The sequence below is a fragment of the Cyclopterus lumpus genome, chromosome 5 (genome assembly GCF_009769545.1).
Source record: "Cyclopterus lumpus isolate fCycLum1 chromosome 5, fCycLum1.pri, whole genome shotgun sequence".
NCBI lineage: Eukaryota > Metazoa > Chordata > Actinopteri > Perciformes > Cyclopteridae > Cyclopterus > Cyclopterus lumpus.
Genome location: NC_046970.1, coordinates 20,861,841 through 20,884,110, shown reverse-complemented (window position 1 = coordinate 20,884,110; position 22,270 = coordinate 20,861,841). Strand labels below are relative to the sequence as shown.

At 41.2% G+C, this 22,270-nt stretch overlaps 2 protein-coding genes across 2 annotated transcripts; one reads left to right on the top strand and one right to left on the bottom strand.

The window, feature by feature from the left end:
* Positions 1 to 160: 160 nt before the first annotated feature.
* On the bottom strand, positions 161 to 4,670 carry LOC117730841 (F-actin-capping protein subunit alpha-1). The gene is made up of 10 exons (XM_034532845.1): positions 4,544 to 4,670; positions 2,907 to 2,970; positions 2,752 to 2,803; positions 2,600 to 2,663; positions 2,265 to 2,471; positions 2,109 to 2,188; positions 1,904 to 1,982; positions 1,747 to 1,818; positions 1,500 to 1,562; positions 161 to 1,083 (listed from the first exon to the last, which is right to left on the bottom strand). Exons 1-10 carry the CDS (start codon positions 4,577 to 4,579, stop codon positions 943 to 945), a joined length of 858 nt encoding a protein of 285 aa, XP_034388736.1. The 5' UTR covers positions 4,580 to 4,670; the 3' UTR covers positions 161 to 942.
* Positions 4,671 to 9,924: 5,254 nt separating this feature from the next.
* Positions 9,925 to 16,436, top strand: ncoa5 (nuclear receptor coactivator 5). The gene is given in 22 exon segments (XM_034533086.1): positions 9,925 to 10,057; positions 10,060 to 10,203; positions 10,437 to 10,462; positions 10,464 to 10,545; positions 11,769 to 11,837; positions 13,209 to 13,285; positions 13,287 to 13,445; positions 13,447 to 13,490; positions 13,587 to 13,611; positions 13,614 to 13,713; positions 13,935 to 14,091; positions 14,270 to 14,312; positions 14,314 to 14,388; positions 14,390 to 14,474; positions 14,603 to 14,614; positions 14,617 to 14,655; positions 14,658 to 14,805; positions 14,945 to 15,036; positions 15,453 to 15,469; positions 15,471 to 15,581; positions 15,583 to 15,841; positions 15,844 to 16,436. Coding segments are annotated over 22 exon segments (1,962 nt in total). The 5' UTR covers positions 9,925 to 10,035; the 3' UTR covers positions 16,020 to 16,436.
* The last annotated feature ends 5,834 nt before the right edge of the window (positions 16,437 to 22,270 follow it).

Genomic DNA, 22,270 nt, shown 5'->3' with positions numbered 1-22,270 from the left:
TTATAAAGCAAACCTCAATGAAATACACTCAGCTTTTCCCCCCATATTTTGATAATGCCACTGCCAAATATCTGCCTTATATTTCCAGAACCCAGATGAAAACATCTGGTCTCCAGGCTCTTAAAAAGAAACTCCATACGTCATGTAAAACACAAGTGAATCACCATTGCATATTTTTATTTCTTGAATAATAAATGTACTTACAGTTTGTATAAAAAAATATAGCAAAAGCTAAAGGCAAACAGCTTTCAGGTGGGCATATGGGGATTATCACCAAAAATGTCTCTCAACAACAAGGAAAAGTGAAAGAACTTCAACAAGGAAAACAGAATATGGTCAGTGAATGGAGAAAAAAAAAAAAAAAAAAAAGTCTACAACCCTGCATCCAGAGGGACGCATATGTCTAAACAGATGAGATCTTCAGATGTATAATGTGGTGCCTTAAAGTGCCGCTCAGTTAATATATCAAATTGCATACAGTATTTGCCCTCTGTTATTAAGAAACTACAGGAGGTATTGGAAGCTCTTGAAGAAGATCAGTTATGTTATATAGTCTAAATTAGTTGCTACATGAAAATTCAAGGGTTTTTTCAGAGAATGCGTGTCCATTTTGAAACACTGAGGGATCACAAACTGTGTGTGTTTAACATGTGACTGAGAATTTGGGAAATAACCACATTTTCACAGTGTTACTAAAAGGCATTATTTGTTTTTTTTTAAATTATAGGTTTGCAAATGAGCGACAGTGACATCACTCAACATCTTTGTAAAATCAAGGCGCCTCCTCGTAGTGCATAACGGAAGCTGTCATTCTCTGTTAAACCCCCCAAACAGATGTCTGTTTTAGCGGGACGTACGGTGCGTTACGTTGCGTCACACGTTTGCGCGAGCATCATCTTATCCCTAATTTTGCTTGTCGTAACCCAAAACAGCCTCTGTCTTCTAAGCGTTCTGCATCTCCTTGCCAATCTTGTAGCTGAGGATCTTGTTCCAGTCAATCTTGGTGCGGGTGACCGGCAGCTGTCTGCGTAAGGCTTTGAACGTGGTGTCCGACATGGTCTGATAGTTCTCACTGATGGCCACCTGGAGGGGACCAAAGATGAGCAACAATTACTTTTGTGATGTACGTACTGGTATGATTCAAGTGTGTACACTTTTCATGAAATGAAATGGTACTCTGGTGTACAGATTATTACAACATTTAAATATCTGTTAAATGTCAAAGTGTTTAAGTTTAATAACCTGAGAAAAAAGGCAATTATTACTATTAAAATGACTATTCATTCTGATTTCATCATATCTATACAATACTTGTTTTGACAATATTTGAAATAGATTGTATTAACTTTAGTGGCAGTTAATGGTGTTTGGAAATCTCTATGCAGTTTTCTGGATCTGGCTTCCATGCATCTGTTGTGTCTTGCATATTATGCATGGCACAATAATAAAAAAACATTTAATTCACATACAAACTCTTGTTATTCTTAACTCCCACATACCTGGTATTCATTCTCTGCATCCTCAATAATTTTCACAAGCTCTTTTGCAGTCTGGCTCTCATTCTGCCAAAACACAAATGTGTGGGTTAATTAAACAACTCGAACACACATCAACATAAATGGAATATGAAATAAATCCATTCAATTATTTTCGACTTGATTCTGGATAATCTAAGTCTGACCATGGTTAAACCTTTAAAGTTCAAAGTTTCTAATAGAAAAACTGTTGATATGTTAACATACTTACAGACACAGTCAGAGATTCCTGTACATCTTTATGGCTGACCAGTTGCACATTTCCATCCTCATAATAATGTACCTGGAAAGAGGAGATTCACAAAACAGTGAGACAAAAATAACTTTACAGCTGAGCTTAAACTGCAGCCGTTAAATACGCAACATACCTGTATTTTCAAAACTCCGACCACTTGGGCTGTAGATTGCGAGACACTGAACTTCCATTCAGACCGGCAGCAACCGTTCCTGTAAAACAGAAAAAGTAACAGAGTACACTTAAAACAAACAATCCCAAATCACACCAAACACCATACTACAACAGAATCGTCTACGTGAATTTGATGAGGAAGTTTAAAATTAGATCATTATTACCAGAAGTTTTTAGGCTCGAATTGATGGCCCTCGATACAAGCGATGATGGTCTGCTGGCCATCTATAGTTTTACCATAAACCTGAAGCAGATAAAAACATGATGAGTGGGTGATGCATCGTGAGTAATGCTGAATGTGGCCAGGAGAGAAAGCTCACGGTGCAAACTCCACTGGGGTAGTGCTCCTTGACGTAGGCCCTCAGGGCAGAGTCACAGGCGTCTCTCCAAGACCTGAGAGTTGACCCGCCCTCATGGGGCTTGGGGTCGCTGGCTTCCTTTCTCAGGTGGTCAAACTTGAAGGAGATCTTGTTGTGAGGGTCAAAGAAGCGGCCATTACCCAGGTCTCCATGCTCCGTAATCAGGACCTTCAAGGGGACGGAGAAACTTGCCTTTTACTCAAGAATCGTCTTTATGACGTAGAATAATGATGACATGTTAGTGGGTTCAATGAGTTAAGCAAATTATCTTGGCTTTGTTTAAAGAAAAAGCTTGCCTGATCTTCATATCCATCAATTTTGGCGAGAGTGAACTGATCCATGTTATATTGGGCAAAGGCACTAAATTAAAAAAAGAACGCAATCACAATTTGCATATACATCCAGAATATAACTACATATACAAATAAAAGAAAATGATTAAACTTACTGTGCTGCGCCCTCTCGCAGGAGATTATCATTGTTGAGCAGTATTCGCACATCTGAAAAAAGACAAATGAACATAAGAAAAAGCATTGACTAATTGTTTCCATACACATTTAAACACAAGTAGTCCTAAAGACGTTCCTCACAAACAATGCTCACCATTGAAGACTTCGTTGAACTCTCCAGGGGGAGAGTGCATCACAAAATTAGCTGCGATACGAACCTAGAAATAAATCAAATATCTTGTCATAAAACTTAAAAGAGGAAACACATTATCATTAAATACAGTCTGTAACTTATCGGTTCAGTTCCCTTTTGCTTAAATAAACTGTGGTGGAGCAGAAAAACTATTTTCTGTGCCAAACATGGTGCATGTTTTTTGGAAAATCTCGCCAATTTATTCTCCTTTTGAGATAAAGCAGGTGGTGTATAGGAGAAGTGAATAACCTGCAAATAGCCACTAGAGAGAAGTAGAGAGCAGTCTGCTCTCTTTCTTGGCTGCAGAGTTGTTAGCTCTATTTTGGCCACTCCTTAGATGGCAAACAGGGTACATCGCCCAAGGGCTTTACTTAGCAGCCAGAATGCAAGTGTAAGCATGTGGTGTCGAGGGGCCCCCCCCTGGTGAAGACATCGGTGCTTATGCTCTCAAATGGTAATACACAGCAAGGAATGTTTAGGTCAAGAGAAGTTGCAAATGAGCCTCTATTTATTTTCCCCTCACTCATTTGTGACCTGCGTGGCTTTAATCAGTCGTAATGTCACTGCCACATTAATCGTGAGGCTGTGCCAGGGATGCCGCCGTCTGTCAAGCAGACAGTGTCATTCAGCCTCCGGGTTGCAGCTGCCATTGACCTACAATGGGCTGTCCAGCTGAAAGGCCAGAGAGGCAGAACAATGAGTAACCTAATTTGACTGTGCTCCAGAAAAGTTACTCCATTCAGAGCACATGAATCCCCCCCCCTCCCCCCCCGAGGCTCAGACACTCCAACGTGCAGCTTGTGTCTGATATAGTAGAGGTAAATATCCAATAAATGGTTCAAATTGGGGATTAAAACCCTCGCATTAGACTGACTTGTTTACATTTATTTTAAAAACGGTCCATTGCAGTAATGCTTGGAGGTCTAAGCTCCTGTCACAGCACCAGCGTTAGGAATGCAAAGCATCATTGTTTTACAACATGTCGCAGCATGACTCAGGGGGAGCAACACCAAGCCCCAACCACACTGCATTAAGACGAAATATAGTGCAACAAGTTACAGACAGGCGAGCTAAATAAAAACATATCTGCACAACTTCAACCAACTTCAACTTGCGATGTAATCCAGACAAGTACAAGCGGCCCCACTGAGGTGTAGTGAACTGGGTGTGGGTGCTGGTACAATGCCGATGCACTGCCATTATTATCCTCACTGTAAATGCAGGAAGTACATATACTTCCTTCCATTTAGTATTGACGTTAGCTCTTCGTTTTCAATAATTTAAAACTCGTTAAACCCGGACATCAAGCTCAGCCGCGCGCGTATGTTATTCTTAATCGAAAGAGGTCGGACTAAGAATAATTATATTACGCATTTGTTCACAGGGACACCATGAAAAAGGTACCAGTTACAGTTCTGAACTGTCAAATACAACCCCTCCTCGGGTTAGCCACGCGAGCTCCAGCAGCAGACACCTTAAACGGCCCGTTTGGGAGTTCATGCCACATAGCAAGTGTTACATAAACCAGTGTTAGTTTTCAAGGAGGAATGTTAAAGGTGTTATAGAAATAACCACAGTATGAATTTATAAAGTAGTACCTTCTCTTCATCGCTGAGCTCTTCGAAATCTGCCATCTTGGCTCTATGAAGCGTTAACAAAGCGACTGTGGATGTTGCCAGGTTTGCGTGACTCCTCCCGGCGCAAACACGAGACCAACCAGGAGAAACTGCCCCTGGGGTGGCGGAGCTCACTCAGTGTTTGAATGCTGAATATTCATTACATACATTTAATGAAATATAAACAACTTAAGTGGATATACGTGTTTGAATGAACTAATTTCACCATTTATTTTTTCACATTTTGGATTCTCCGATATTTTTTACATTTCTACTGAATCGACCACTGAATCAATGTGTTTCATAATTCTTTATTTATATATTCAAGGGAAGAGCATAATGAATGTGTATTTATATTATCTATATAAATAAATGTATATTGGGATAAAATACCAAATATTACTTGATGACAAAATCCTAACCTGGCAACTACGACGCGTTCAGGACATGTGGGATGGGTGGGACAGGCGACCGGTATCTATGTTTGTTTGGTTTTACGTCACAAACTGTTCTGATATGAATAACTGAGTTGGGAAAATGTATAAATATGCTATTTACGTAGTAGTGCATCCATCTTGGATAGTACCATAAAAGCTATTTACACTAAATGACTTGAAATTACGATAACTCCGATATGACCTGAATGCAGCAATAGCCCAGCCCATGGAGAAGTTACACGTCACGTGATTTAATTTCATCTGATCCAGTCTGCTGATGCGTTTGGATAGTTTCCATAGTATCTTCTTACACACAGAATACATTTGCTGACGCTTTTCTAATAAAGCAATTTAATTGACACATTTATGTATTACAGGTAAAATTGCCCACAATAGTCCATTCATCTTTATATCATGTCAGTAACTTTACACTTCAGCTAATGACAACAGCAACTCCTTTCAACACGGATACATAGATAAAGTATCAATGGCAAAGTTAATGGATTTATTGGTTTATAAAGCCTCTTAAAACGTTTTTCCAAGCTGGTGTAACAACAAATATATTGTGTTTATAGTCAAACTAATTTGTACTAATTATTTTACTGTAGAAATAAATATGTTTTTCTTTAAAGGCCCATTATAAATGAACAATAAAAAACTTTAAAGTCAATTTACTGAAACAAAAGCTTGGGCACTCGTCTATAAAATCCAAAGGGATATGAAACATCTGATGAGCTCACATCATTAAATAACCAACCAAAGTATGAGAAATATAATTTATTGTCAATTAATACACCCTGTTTTTCTGTTGGAATTGCCTTGGTATAATTCACAGACACTAACAATGACATGCCGCCGTATCCTGTTAAGCATCTTTAATTATTTTCTGTATCATACTTTACCATACAGCAGTCACATTTATGTTAAAATTGGGACTGCCAACTATGGTGACCCGGATAGCATTTTATTTTATTAAAGACATTTTTTTTAGAAATAGGTGTTTATTTTTCAGTGATTGAGTGGCAACAACATATTTGTTATGTTACCCATGTATTAGATATGAACGGCAACAGGTTCTTCTTCTTGTTTTATGGCGGTTGGCATCCAGCTTATTGGTGCATTAGCACCACCCTTTGCTCGGAGTGTGTGCACAATGCATCCCTCCAATGGGAGGGAGAGTCAGAAGAGGAGGAGGCGCTTCAGCGGACGATGTACCCGCATGGTCCTAGTGCTAACCATTTCCTAGTGCTAACCATTATCTAGTGCTATCCGGTTCCAGTGCTAGCCCGGCCTCGGGTTGGTTTGTTTTTTCAATATAACGTTCATTTTTCAAACAATATACAGAGGAGGGATCCAATACTGCATACTGACTACGTTTGGAAGGTATACGTCCCTTTTAAATTACGTCCTTAGATGTGGAGCAAAGGGAAATAGACACAAGTTGATTATTTTACAAGTGGCCAGTAGGGGGCAAGTTCAATCTACAATAGCAACCGTGGCCGCAACTACCGTAAAATAAAAGAAGAAGAAGAAGGAAAAAGAAGAGCGGCTTTGTGAGAAGCTAGCGACTCCGCGTAGCCTCCATAGTCTGTAAACAGAGAATCACACTGAAGGTGGGTACAGAGTAGCTCTGCTGTCTGCAACACAACGACGTGCTTTACACCCGTGTAGTTGGCCATGAAACTACCACGCGAGCCGTTTGCCTTTAAGACACCAGAGAGCGATGCTAACTTGACCTAGCTCAGCCAACAGCCGTCGCTGACCGTTAAGCAGCACACCGTTAACACACCTCGGTATGGCGGTGTGTGTGGACGTGAAGCGACGTTTCACCGTTTAATGTTTGTTAAACGAAACAACCCCGCTCGAGACTCTTAGTTGATCTGTTCTCACTAACCGGTGCCGGAGCGTTTTTAAACGCCATTTGCATTGAGAACAGCATCCCCTCGTGGGAACACGACCGTGGAGGCTTTATCCGCTCACATTGAGATGAGCTCCGAGGGTCGACCCAGTTTGAAAAGCGCCCAAAGTACTGTCGAGCAAACGCGGCGATAAAACGATTATGATTTACACATCGGCAAGAATTACGTTCACGGTTTCGGTGCAGGTGTTTATTTAGTTACCAGCGGAGCGTTACATGATCCAATTCACGAACAAATACCAACTGATTTCACTAGATTATTTAGAATACTTTCAGTTAATGTGCTCGAGGTCATGTCACGAACTGTCTGTGATCCAGGAAGAATACAACGTTACAAACATGAATAACTGGTTTGATGGCTTTATTAACAATGTGTTAACGTTTACCTTTTTTTTTTTTTATCTATAGTGCTATCTTCATGAATGTTTTTTTTTAATTTTTTATTTGAAAATGAGGTTATTGTTTCGACTTTTGATATGAATCCTAATTTAAGGTTCTCCACAAAATATACAACCTTATCCATGACTTTGAAATGAACATGACTCGCACATTTTTGTCTGTCACTTCTTCCAGCTTCTTCCTATCAGAGGTTTCTTTGGGAGAAAGTCAAATAATGTAGTATAAAACTACGACCGACATCTTGATACACAACTTTAACAACCTACTTGTTTTTACAACAAAAGTTGCACTGTAATGTTTGTCACGCACCAATCACCGAGCCAAATTCCTTGTATGTGTAACATATTCGGCAATAAACCAATTCTGATAGGAGCATCTCAAGTGACTTATTTCCTAATCAGTTAAATTGTTATTGATATTTTTTTTTCTCCTTTCAGACACTTGGGGTTTTAAAATTATGTTGACACAGAATCCAGGGCATCAAGGTTCACAATAAGGTATGTGAAGGGTTGCTCCCTTAAAAAACACATTATGTAAATGTTCTCCAACCATGACTGTAATGAAATATAAATCCTTTGACTTTTTTTTGTAATATGTGTTGGGACTGAATTTATTTCATTCTCTGGCATCTTTGCCGCTTTTAATGATGTCAACTTAACTTAAGACATTTAAAATGATTTGTTTCATTGAAGGAAAAAAAACATTTGTACATTGGCATTTTTCGGGGTGATCGCGAGTCCACGATTTCATTTCATCAACGATTTCCCTCAAAGAAGTTTTTACCATTTCAAGAGAAGAGGATCATTTGAAAAAAACCAAAAAAACCAATGCTGTATTTATCTGCGCCGTTAACTAATGAAACCCTACAAACCTAATGGGGCACATTTGTCTTGCCTGAAATGAAACTATCAGCCACACTGTTGGCCTAACATTTTTGGTTGGGTTGGGATGAGCAATGTTACCCAAAACCTAAAGGCAGAATGATGTGTTTTTCCTAAAAAGCAATGTCTAAACGCACACAAAAATGATCCCTCTCAAACATCACTTATGATCCACGAGACGAGTGTGTCGATGTCTATCTGCAGAGACCCGGGCCTCTGCCTGTATTCCCTCCTTGTCTTTTCTTTTCGTTCGGCGCATTTCTGGGGGTCAACCTCTTTAACAACCTAGCGACCAGTTGCCAGATCGTCAAGAGGAAGCTATGAAAATGGTGGAAAACGACGCAAACAAAGCCAAGTGGAGCCACACGCTTGTTCAAACCGAAAGTGACTCTGGTGTTGGCTTTCGTTGCCGGCGAGCGACCTCATTGAGCAGGAGAGGAAGGGCCGACTTTGACCGATGGTACCAAACGCAACCGACAAAAGCCGATTTACCATGACTTCAAATCGGCGTAACAATTTATTGCCAAGAGTCCGTAATAAAGTAGTGGAGGCCGAGTTCCTCACGCTGTGCAGTCGACACTGTGGGTGTCTGTGCCGTTTGCTCCACTGTCTCTCAAGTGCAAAACTGCAGTTTTAACGGCCTGGTTTTTGTTTTTTTTTGCGTGAAATGTTTGCAATATTGCGTTGCGTACCGGGAAAAGTGTTTTCCCCATTGACTTGCAGCCATTAACTGTTTCGACGGCCACAGTGACTTCACGTGGCTTATTTTTGCACAAAAAATGGAAGTGTATACTCTGATTTAACATTTAAGCTACTTCTATATATATGGAACTAAATCATAGCGCCAGTGAGTCTTTAATTGTGATGTTTCCGGACTTTCGCATGAGAAAATTCTCTCCAACTGGACTTTAATTCTTTGTTGAATTTTAATTGAATACCCCTGTAATATAGCCTACAACTAACAATGACGTTGTATAAAATGTGCCCCCGACTCGCCCTGCAGCTTAAATTCAGGTGTGAAGTGATGTCAATCAAAAAAAGCCAATATATTATCTTGTAAAAGGAAAAATTTGTGTGCAGAGGACTTTATCTGTGGTTATTAATGTTAAGACGGATCGATCATATTGGGCTCTGAAGGATTGAAATTGATAAATTTTCACGCCATTATTTCAGCCTGGAGAGCCCAGAGAAAATGGAGAAAGCATGTTTAAAAGCTTTTTCAAGTTGCACATTGAATCAGATCGGGTGTAGAATACGGACTACGAAAGGTTCTACAGAACGTTCACGTTCCCTGCACATCGTCAGTCTGTTTGCGTCACTTGGATTTGTGTGGCGAATTCACATTTGCGTTCGTTAATATGCTGCGTATTAATCATGCCGGCTGTCCTTGTGCCATAATTCAAGGCGAACGCGTCTCTCTCTCATACATCAAACGTCCAAGTGACGCGTTTATCTAATATTCGTTGTGCGAGTGAGCACCAAAGAAAATGTTGTACCATTCATAAACTGTTTGCTTTAGTTAATTTCTTAAAGGTTTTCGGAAGAATTTGCGATTCAACCCGCACGATCTGTTTAAATTTTGCTGCATTTGAACATTAATTTGCCACACATTTCCATTGTCAGGAATTTTTGATGTCATTTTGATTTGCAACTTTTGCAATGCTGAAACTTTTTCATCCCTCCCCCAAGAATTTTCATCTCTTCTCTTAGACCACTGACACGTTTCAGATTTCGGACGGCAATTTTAAAGGCGGCCGATTAGCGAACGAACCACACTTTTTCAAGCATTTGAGACGCACGAAGAAAAGAAGAGCGGTAAACCCCCCTTTGAGTCGAGTCATGTCTCGCCGACGAAGCCACAGCCGTCGCCGGGGAGCTTCTCCCGCTCCTGCAGCAGTAGTGATCCTAGAGATTTGGAGAGACGGATTTTTGTTGGGAATTTGCCGACCTCCGACATGGAAAAGAAGGATTTGGAAGAGCTGTTCAGCCCTTATGGGAAGATAATCGGTCAGTAAAACACAATACAAGCAAGCAATTTATTTCATGGCATAATTTTAATCATGTCTCGTAGCATCATGCGTCGTGTTTTTGTCATGAAATGCAAGCATGTCAAATTCAGAAGGATGTCTTCACTGATAGCTTTTTAAAAAAAAAAAATATTTTTAATATGGGTAGGTATCCAACATGTTCTTCAAAAATGATTCCTAAGACTGTACCACTTTAAAATGTTCCTCTTCCAGGCGTGTCCATGTTTCGTGGGTTCGGATTTTGTACAATTTGAACGTGTTGAGGAAGCGGAAGCTGCAAAGTCTGCCCAAAAGGGTCGAATATATAAAGGTTATAAAATAGGTAAGCCTTTACTGCAGTGGGTGTGATTGTCTGGCTACAAAAGGAAAAGTTAATATTGGTGTTCAGAGAGCAATAACACTAGTATTAATGAAAGGTTGTGTGTGTATGTGTGTAAACCTTCAATGATGGGCATGGTGTTTCAAGTGTTTGTCCTGAAGATGATCCTATTTATTTTGTGGATTTGATGATTGGAAAACGTCAGCAAAAGTAACAATTACAGATGTCCAAATTTCACTTTGACGTACACATTTATTTCTGTATTAAAAGGTTATATATGAATGCTAGCGATAACTTTAATATCGATCGGCTAAAATAGATTTTCCTTTTCTTAAGGCCATTGCAGTGATGTGAAATGTTGCTTCCAGTAAACGAAATTCCCATAACGATGATAAAAGTTGAGCCTTATTCTTTCCCTCAACTAACCTCACCAAGCGTTTTAGTGAGGGTGCTCTGACTGAATGCCTTTTATTTATTCAACTATTCTTAACATTGTGTATTTAGTCTTAAAATGAAAGATGAGATTGTATCATTAGGCCCAGTTGTGACTCCTCAAATGTGCGTGGCGTCCACTCGGTCGTCGAGGCGATGATATCCCGTGACTCCCTCTTTGCGTAGAGAAATCTTCCTGCAATTTTTTGCGTCGTCTGATCGGCTTCCACGTTGACCAATTTAGAACGAATGCGATCGGAGCACCCTGAGATGATTTGATCTTCAGCTCAACATCGACAAAAACAATTATTTAGCCATGTTTTGTTGTTGTTTTTTCTACCTACAATCTTTCTTCCTGTAAACATGTTACATTATTGGCATACAAAGCAAATAAAACAATTATAAAATTCTGGCAAAGCCTGAATCTCTCGTTTAATTTGCAAAACGGTCGACGTGTCACTCAAGTCGAGCACTTGGTTATTTCTGAATTCCGAAATTTCCAGCCGGAAGTTTCAATTTCCACGCTCAAAGCTTTTGCGAGCGTGAAGCCGACTTTGAAGTGCACAAAAGAACTCCTTCATTCCTTCATCTCGAACTCAAATTCGATCCGATTCGGAAACTCGACCTGCTGCATTTTGACTTTTCAAGCTCGGGATTTTGGAGCTCAATTTCATTTGGATCGTGGAAGTATTTACGCGGCCACTCCTCCGTTCTGCGTGAATATAAAAAATAAAAAAAAGAAACTGATTAACATGTCACTGTTATGTTCAACGTTTGGATTGATTTATTTTCAGATGTAAATATGGCAGTGGAGCGACGGCAAGCTAAACCTCAATCCCAGCAGAGCCCTCCACGAAGGTAAAGTAACGCCAAATTGGTGGGGAAGAACTACGATCGGTTAACCAAAACAAAAGCGTGTAACATTCTCCTCAACTGTCATTTCCACCAGCGGGGGACGGCCGCTTCATGGAAGATGGGTTTTGCGACGGCTCATGGACCAAATATTTCACCCGAAATTAATATTTCCTGATATGTTGAAATAAAGAGAATAGTCCTTTAAATTAGTTCTTTTTTTAAAAAAGTGTGTCTGTTTCAAATGCTCGCGTTCTTCAGTGTGGTTCTGCACTGCATTTCATCTTTTATAGGTAGACTGTGCAACATAAGGAGGAACTTATCTATAGATATCTATATATATATCTATGAAGCGGGTTCATGTCCTACAACAACTAATTAGGTTTGTTAAACGGGCAAAAACATCCCACCCGTTGACATTAATTTCAGGGAGAGTTGTTGATGGGATTGGGTGTTCACGCCCATAAGGTCACAGACCACACAAACAATGTGTATGATTATTGTGCTGATGGGATCCAGTTTCCATATTAAAAACCTAAAGCGTTGGGATCCACAGAACTTGCGAGGGATATGTTTGTTTTTTATTCTTTCAATTTGAAACACTTGTGTCCCTCACCTTTTGAGTCGAGTGTCATGGAATGGTTTGACCTCCCATATAAATGTTGGAAAGAAGTGACGACCAGTTGAGCCCGGTCCATCGAACCCTAAAGGGGGACCGACGAGTGAGCAAACATCCACCATTCCTAAACCTGAAGGGTTCAAATGGCACTTAACACAACTGCCTCCTGGATGCAACTCGGTCACGTTGCATGTTTAGGAACTCTAGATTTCCTTTTCTACAGTTTGCTTTAGCAATGTCTTTGGACGGCTTGATGTCTAGAAATGCATTGAATGACAAAAGACCGCAATTTTTTTTATTTTGATACATTTCAAGCAAATGTGCACTGTTGTTATCGCCTGAGATTTGCCGCATGGGAATGTGTCTTACCGGGAGAACACATATAAAACAAACCGCGTTGTTCAAAAAGGGAGACACCGCCATGGTACGTGTGCGCTTTAAGAGCTGGATTCATGGTCGGGGAAACTCAAATGGTCGACGGCGCCGATATTGTCGCGGATCGCTGGACATTTTCAAAACGCCGTCGTCGTCGTGTCTCTGAATCGCCTCCTGGATTGAATTGGTGCTGGTTCCCTTTGCGAACACGATAGCTGCTTCCTGTTGCTCAGCTTCATATTTCATATTGACTAAATACTGACTAATATGTTCAATACAAACTGTAGTCCTGTCCTCACGGGTCATGGACAGAAGTTGCCCGTTTCAGTCTTTCATAGGCAGCCTAAACCTCACTGTCCTGAGACTAATTGATGAATCTTCTCCTCAGGGCCGGCTCCACCACCGCCACCCTCACACACGTATGGCAGTTACAGCGACAGCAAAGAGCCTCGGCCTCGCTCGCGGCTCACCCGTCTACAGCGCGAGTCTCGGGAGGAGCCGCGACGGGCGCGAGTCACGTGAGAGCCGCGACGGCCGCGAGTCTCGGGAGAGCCGCGACGCGAGGGACTCGGGCAGAGAGTCGAGGCCGGTCGGCCACTCTCGTGACCACGACTACCGGTACCGGGAGCGCCGAGAGCAGAGACAAAGACGCCAGGGATCCCGCGTACAGGTGGGTTACTCTGAGCCGAAGCCGGCAAGTTCACTTTTTAAATTTTTTTTTTTAAGTGGTTGCATTTGTGTCTGAACCTGAACTATTTCCAAACAGCAGAGACGACTACGACCGATTCTACCTCGCGGTGGCAGCAGCAGTGCAGAAGAGTATTACCGGAGGAAGGATGAGCCCTACAGGGACCCTTACAGAGATCCCTGGAACGGACGCCGTGAGCCAGAGGGTGTGTGTGTGTGTGTACATATCAAATGTCTTGTTAAAAATACTCTCAGTTGACGTGAGTATGTAACCACCCTCAGAGGACGGCTGTTTAATCGTGAAATGTAGTTTTTCTTTGTGAGACCGGATTACATTTGACATCAGTTGCACCTGATTGAGGCTTTAAAGTCGACGTTAGAACCGCATTCAACTTCTGAAAATGTAACCGTGATGTCCCCCGTCCAGCCCCCGCCAGCCTCGCTTCAGCAGTAGATGATCGCGCTCGACCAGAAGAGCGCCGCCGCAACGAATTGTACCGGCAGTACTACGAGGAACTCCAGCGGCGCTACGACACCGACCGCCCCGTCGACTGCTCGGTGATCGTCGTCAACAAGGCGCAAAAGTATGTCCGCTCTCTTGGGTCTTCACGGGGAGCGAAAACCTCACGAGACGTCACTGTACATGTTCGACTGGCACACGGTATGTTTTTATTTCATATCGCTCTCTCTCTGTGTGTCTGTGTGTGTGTGTGTGTGTGTGTCTGTGTGTGTCTGTGTGTACATGTGCTTCACAATCAACTGTAGGGAGTATGCTGAGACGGTGGGACGGAAAGTCCGTGATCTGGGGCATGGTGGTGGATCTGATCTTCCTCAACACGGAAGTGTCACTAACCCAGGCGCTCGAGGATGTAGGCAGAGCCCCGCACTCCGTTTGCCATCATCATTACCCAGCAGCACCAGGTCCACCGGTCCTGCACCGTCAACATCTTGTTCGGCACACCGCAAGGTAACCGTGGCGACAGTGGCCACCTGTTTGACCTTTTGGAGGGAAGAAAATTGACCCCACCGACCGATCAAAGAAACTTTTGTATTTCAAAGGTGTGTCTCGTTTTTTTGTGTTTTTTTTTTACACAGAGCATCGAAACATGCAATGCAGGACGCCATGATGCTGGTCGCCCACAATTATGACACTACAAAGTTGAAAACCGTGAAAAAGAGCGCGAGGAGATCGCCAGGAAGGCCGCCAAGATGGCGGACGACGTGCTGCTCAGGGAGCCGGACAGGGAGAGCCACCCCGTTTCTGTGCTCACCTCCATCACACTGCTGTCTGAAAACAGGTATCCTGTTGATGGAGAATTTAAGTTTCTGTGATGCCTCAATTATATTTCCATGTTAAACTTAGCCCTTGGTTTCTCACACGTGATTCGAATCTCCACACTTATCGTAATTCTTTTTCCTTTTGTGGTTGCTGAGTAGATTTGTGACTCCCGATGAAATGGATACACTCATTGCATACCTGAAGGACAAAAGAGCTCGACTGCTACGAAGTGCTGCAGAGCCTCTCACAGGTAAGAGGAACTTTATTTTAAAGGATTGGTTCACATCTTGTCTGTTTCTTTTACAATACTCATTGAAAAGGGTAATATACGGTCATCATTCTTCGTCTACATACTGGCCCTGGAGAGAGAAAGCATTTTACGGTTCAATGCAAAAACAGTCCAAAGTTCAGCTTCAATTAATATCCGGCTTCAGTGAGACACAAAGTGGTAGTCAAGTTAGTTTGTTTCCTTGCTGAGCTGGTAGTGACACAAGAAGACATTTCAGTCTGTGGAAAGGGTTGCAACGGATTTTAAATGTGAAATGTTCTCTTAGGGTAGAATTAAAATGTAATTATTCCTTCACTTTTCTCAATTGAAAACCAAGAGCTTTGCCTGTCGAATATTAGGCAGAACTGCAAATTCTAACTGAACCTTTCGCCTCACAGCCGGAGTCCACAGTGCAGGCTCCTGCGGCGGTGCACCACGACGTTCCGACCTCCACCACAGGACTGGCTCCTCCATCCCACTCCACTCTCACATCGCCGCAGTCCAGCCACCTCGGCCTCTCGGCGGCCCTCCAGCGCCGCGGCTAACCCCAGCCACCAGCAGGAGCTGCAGGCCAAGATCCTCAGCCTGTTCAACAGCGGCAGCGGGGTCCCGGCGGGCGCCGGAGGCCTGCCGCCCGTCAAGGCCTACGGCTCCCTCGGCCCATCCCCCGTCCAGATCCCACCCCGCCCAACCATGACGGGCCCAGCCATGACAGGCCCCTCTGCGGCCGCGCCCCAGGGTTACGGCGCCCCACCGGGACGCATGCAAGTCACACCAGGTGGTCAAAGACTCCCTCGTCCGCTTCAGGGATCAATTTTGACAACCCGAGTGTACAGAAAGCGCTGGACACCCTCATTCAGAGCGGACCGTCTCTGAACCACCTGGTGAGCCCTGCCGCCGCTCAGCAGCCCCCCACCAGCATGGGCCAGGTCCCGCCTCTGTCCATGTACCCCCGACATTACTGATGTTGTAGCGAATGAATAACTTCCTCTCCCTGTGACACGTAGATGCCACATCAATCCTCTGTGCAGTGAATACCAGCTGTGTAATATAGGTAGGTTGGATGTTTGTAAAAGCTTTTAATCTTTTTTCTTTTTATTCTGAGTATTGTGTTCAGTTTGATTACGGTTATTACATTTTGTTGGATGACTTGTCCAGACTACCTAAAAAAAGTCTGTATTTTCAATTATTAGCCAGAAGATAATTATTAATTGATTCTCGTTACACGTGACTTGAACTGAGGCAAAGTTACATGAGTAAAGTACATTATATATTTTGATGGACTCCTTTGTTCTTTTCCAACCGTGATTGTTTCATAGTTTTTTTTTATTTGTAACACTTTCATTGTCAAAACAAGACAAGATTAAAAACTCCAGACACAATTGCTGTAATAAAATGGTATTGGTTTATTGCATTTTGTGCTGACAAATCTATAAAATGGAACGGGTATCGCCAGAAGCCATAGATATAAGCATTTGAAATCTAAGATAAAACTTTTTCTTTTTTTTTTTTATGTACCATGAAACACAATAGAGAATAATACGTTTAAAACGTCTTTTAAACGTCTATACGTTTAAAATTTTATAATATTTAACTTACACTGACACAAAAAGAACACCTCCACACTAACTGTATTTGATTTATTTACATGTAGCCCCCCCCGCCCCCAGCAGTTACAAGTGCACATGTACACACATACACACTCCCACAAAACTTAAAGGAACACACTACGGCTTTACCATAAGACCAGGTACAGTATCAAAGGAAGAGTAATGAACAATTTGGAATGAAAAAAAAAAGAAGCATTTTCATATTACTGAAATCTGATACAGGTGTGTCTTTGTGTGTGTGTGTATATATATCATATATATCTACATCCATTACATTGTCAGGCATCCATACAAAATGTTTCCCACAACTCCAGTGAATTGAAATCAAACTTGGACAGTGACGGGGTTTCTCTGGAGGGAAGTACTGCCGTACATGAAGCACTGCAAGCAGGGAATGCGTTTTATTCCCGAGAGTTAAAGGAGAAGATCGATAACGTCACCACTCGTGCCCGTCGGCTAAATATGGTCAAATTTAGCACAAATGTCAAAAAAATAAAATGTTGGGCCAGACCTCAATAATTTATATTCTAATGACAATTTCACACGTGACATTTTGGACAGACGTGGATGCAACTATTCTTATTTATTTTTGATCAAACAAACCAGATACAAGAGGCTAATTAATGATTGTTAGATGCTGATTGGTGGACTTTATTCTTTTTTTTTAACAGGCTGATTGTTTTCCACATTTTCGCTCTTTTCGAATAACTCGTCGAATAACTGCATTCCCCAAAATGTTAAACTTCGTCTTTCAAGGTTGTCTGAATATCGACTAACCAGACCAGTTTTTTTTGTGATTGGTAATTATTATACGTCAATATACACTGAATATAATACAAATAGTGGTTATGCAGGCATCTCCTCTACTACTTTGGCACGTTCATAGTCTCAACCAATAGAAACAATCTGTTAACTGAACATTGTTACATTTTAGTTTAGTGGGAAAGAAAACTGTTTTTACTGCATCTAATTCACTGGAGCACACCATCATGTATGTAGTTAACTGAAATATATACTTTGGTTATCAGTTTATCTGCAGACACAATGAGAAGACCTTGTCAATAAATCTACCATAAAAAATAGAATCTTGTACTATAATAATAATAATAATAATATTCATCTTGAATACAATGATTGGCCAGTCCTAAGGAAAGAGAGGAAAAAAAGAAAAGAAATTCATACGACTAGAAAGAAATATTTTTCTAACTGATATAAACAAAAATACTTTTATACCACAAACACCCAATATATTTCAATACACCTTGTTCATGCATGCACTGAGTTACACAACATGTCTGGGACCTGGCTCTGCTTGCACTGCGTGGACAGACACTCGAGTTCTTCTCTTAAACTCCCAGAGAGGTCGACTGTCTGAATTGTAAGCGCAGCTCTCCTCCAACATCAGACGCTTTTCTGTGAAATTACACCGAGGGCTGCGATCTCCTCTCAGCTACAGACGTGTGTGTTTGCGCCCTCTCTGCCATAATCTGGGGCTGTTTTTTTTGCTTTTTTGTTGTATTTTCTCTGTCGGTGTCTGAACAGGACAGCCTCCTCAACCCAGTAACAGATGTGTTTCAGAGCCCTTAATATCCATTTAAGGATGGAGACTTGAGTAATGATCACCGGCAAGTTTGTCTCATGCTACAGTTGTGCAGGCGAAGGATCTGATCTAAATCATGGATCAGTTGTGGGGAGAGGGGGAGAGGGGGGGGCGTGCTGGTTTCTAAGTAGACTATCTCGTGTCGTCCAAACAGAGCCAGTGCCACAATTGGAAGCGCGAGTTTTATATTCTTTGATCATTTTTTTCAGAATTATACTGCAATCACATTTAAAATACAGAGCTGGGGTGGATTTAGTGGTTGGGATGGGAGGAGGCCAGGGAATTGGGGTGGTGGTGGGGGGGGAGGAGGGATTCTGAGAAGGCTCACCTCACAGATTGAGTGACACTATAAATGTAACAGTTAATATTATTCTTTTTTTTTTTTTTTTTGGCAAGAGAAAAAGGAAAGATTTGTGATGCATGCTAAAAAAAAAAAAATGTCCAAGAAAATGCTGAAACGCTAAGATGTAAACATAATCAGCATGTAGGTTTCGGCATTATTGTCGTTCAGAACTGCTGCAAGATGATGGGGAGCTAATCTCTTCTTTTTTTTTAGTCTGAGCTGTCACACCGCCACGGCTGGCTGTAATACACTCGTGTGCCACCAGAGGTCACTGTGGGACAGTCTGTCCAGAGCAGGCTGGCTCTTGTTCGACACTCCTGCAGACTGATGCTGTCAGAGTTCCCCCTCAGTGTTAAAGTGCTTTGGTGTCTCAGCCACATTTGGGATGAACACTGTCGATCTACAAAGTCTGTGAGATCTGGCGACAAACATTCTCATGAAATAGGTGACGACCTCCAGTTGTTTATAGAAAATAATAAATAATCGTGACAAAAGGTAGACGAAAAAAACAAAACAGCGTGAGAACGATATTGCACATAATCTTACAAAACTCTAAGACTTTGTCCACAGTGATAGAACAGTGTACAACGAAAGACAACACTAGTTGGTTACAGTGTCTCTGACTTAAGTGATATATATTTACAAGGTGAAATGACCGGTTCTAAGGCCCATCCATTCGCAAACTCAAATCTATTAAGACTATTTGAGCAAGATTGAAATATAACAAGTAACAATATAGTGAACTCATACTTTATTATTTTTTTTTTTTGCAAAAGACTTGTTTTCAAGGTCTAGCCGTGTCGCAAAACACTCCAGAGTTCTCACAATCTGTAACTTGATGAGGGACATTTGGCAACCTTTTACCCCACTCTGGCCCTTAAACATGTAAGTCATCACTATAGAAACCACTAAAACAAATATTGCCACATAGTACCATGCAAACAGCAATTATAAAACATTTATAAATTCATTTCCAATAAACTTCTCCAATAAACATCAGATATCTTTTCTTTTGAATCAATTTAAAAGGCTCAGTTGATGCAGGCGATGTTGCGGAGACACTCCCAAAATAGCCGCGTTCTTAAAAAAACAAACCGATTTGAGCGTTTAAAACGACCCCTTTTTTGTTTAATAAGTGTGGCAAACATATTAAAGAAAATCTTCACGACTTGGCACCCTCAAATCTTTGAAAACTAGGAGTGGCTGCTTCTTAAGTATCACAGGTGTCAAAGGTAGGTGTGTTTAAAACTTTGCAGATAAATATTCATTATTTCTATTCTATTTTTTGGTGATTCCTGTAAATTTCTTGGAGTTAATAATAATAATAATAATAATAATAATCTCTTACATTAAAATTGGTTCACTTTACTTATGGGATTAAAGATGATAATAATCAAGAGAGCATTTCTTTTAAAGAGAATAGAAAGGTGGAGGATTTACCCTCAGTTGTAATATTGCCATCACGGTATTTCAGAATAGTTTTCTAATAAAACAGAAAGCTAACCCTGTCCAGAGATCTCAGGGCCAAATGTTTACAGGTACCACTGATATGTATGTCTATACCCTTTTTCACTTGATCTTTAATGTTGCTTTAGTCATCTCTATTTACAGTACAAATAAATCTATTGATACTAGCAGCATTCCACAACATATTGGTCCGACATTCAGGCACCACTAAAAACATTTAATACTGTTTGTAAATACTTCTAGAAACTAATTTGTTTTGCTTCCATATATTGTATATACTGTTTATATATACGTATTTATTTATATTCATATTTCTACTACAAGTGCAAATGACCAAAAACAGTTTCTTCATGAAAGAAACTGAAATAAAGTAAAGTGACAGCTGTCCTTGGTCAAAGTGAGATGATTCTGGATATATTTTTCTTCTTTTTTTTTTTAAGACTTACGAAATCTACATATACAAAATATATGTGTAAAAAAATAAATAACATGATCACATGAGTCCGGATTTCCAACTATTGCACATTCCTTCCAAGATGCACTTTTTGAACCTAAATATGATTTGCTCACAAGTCATTCAGTCGAGGACATGTGTGGCTCAAATCTTAGCCAATCTAGAGGATATAAAATCTCACTGGAGAGTCTACTGCATAGAGTTCAGTCTCGTGGACAACGTGTGGTTTCCTAGCTACAGAAGCCATCGTCCTCGCTATAGATTTGGACTTGACCCGATAAATAATCAATCGTTAGATGTTCAAAACCTCACCTCGGTAAAAGCTGATATACTTCCAATCTGAGCGTCTGAACATCAATACTTTCATCATCTATCGGGTGACTTTCCGTCTATCGTGTCATTACCGTACGGGCTTCAAGTAGACACCTCCGTTTTTTCATTTTTCACACTTTTTGTTCTCTCTAATTCAATCGAATAGAATTTGTGTCCACTATTTCTCTTTGAAAAATACTTTGATATGGCACATTTAATGTATCTAAATTAGGCAAAAAAAACAACAACAATATATCTTTGAGTGACAAGTCAAAATGACATACAACTATTTCATCGATATGTGTAACTCTTGTCTATAAACATAAATACATATTTGTTCTCTAGATGAAAAAATAACATTTAGTATTAGTTTTTTTTTTTTTTTAATTGAATGAATTCATTAAAATTTCACTTGTTGCACAGTGGCGGACAGTGCAGGTGCAGTGCTTGTCGAGGTTACAATGACAGTTACCATAGTGACGGGAGCCTATGCCATCCAATAAATAAATAAATAAATAGATACATACATACATTTTTAAAACAGCGTTTTTGAGCTGTCCCTCTCAGCTAAGGAGCGTTTTCCTCTCCACTAGAAGCTTTTTAGTATGTCACAAAAATACTACACTCATACTGAACAACGCGTCAGAGCTTGTACATTATTTACAGTGATCCACACGAGGGGTCCAGGGGTGCTGGCAATGATAATCTCCTCGGGGTGCTTGTACTGTCTCCCCACTCCGCTGTTACACCAGCCGCCTGGTAGGAAACGCACTATTCACAGTTTTAATTACGTGTCAATCTCTACAAACGAAGCTAGCCTTGTCGTATTTCTTTTCTCCTTTTGTTTGGCACTAACAGTGGCCACGGGGATGGACAGCCACTAAGAAATGTGTGGAAAGGCGGACGGAGGGTAGAAAGACAGCGATGGCGGTAACGGAACGAGTAAAAACACACACAGTTATAAGGACGCCATGCGACGGAGTGATCGGGTTAAAGATGGTCGCTGCAGGTTGGATCCACGGGCCTTTTTTTTTCTCCGCTCTCTTCGTTAAATACTTAATGTGAATGTCACAGTTCACCGCTTCGCGACTACTCTCCTTCCAGCTGGTGGTCCTGAACGTGGGGTAGCAGTGTCTTTTTTTGCCTTTTTAAGATTAATCACATGGAAGCCAACGTGGGCCTGCAGCGCTGTGGGAGGTGTCCGATCACCACGAGGGAAACCGAACAGACGAGCCGGCTCCTTTCAGCTGGCAGAAACCGCTGCTAGGCCACACTCGTATTTCAAAACAGAAATAAATGAGAAAAAAAAAACCCAACATCAATAAGAATTGGCAGAGATTTAACCAAAGACGGACACAAACATGCATGTGCGCTCACACCCTCACACCCAACACCACCACCTCCTCCTTACCGAGCGACTCCGACTCAAT

Excerpts from the sequence above, each read along its gene's own strand:
- LOC117730841 (XM_034532845.1), bottom strand. The coding sequence starts at position 4,579 with ATGGCAGATTTCGAAGAGCTCAGCGATGAAGAGAAG. Across the intron at positions 2,189-2,264 it reads ACCCCAGTGGAGTTTGCACC|GTTTATGGTAAAACTATAGA; the intron begins GTGAGCTTTCTC and ends TATCTGCTTCAG. Across the intron at positions 1,819-1,903 it reads TCGGAGTTTTGAAAATACAG|GTACATTATTATGAGGATGG; the intron begins GTATGTTGCGTA and ends TCCTCTTTCCAG.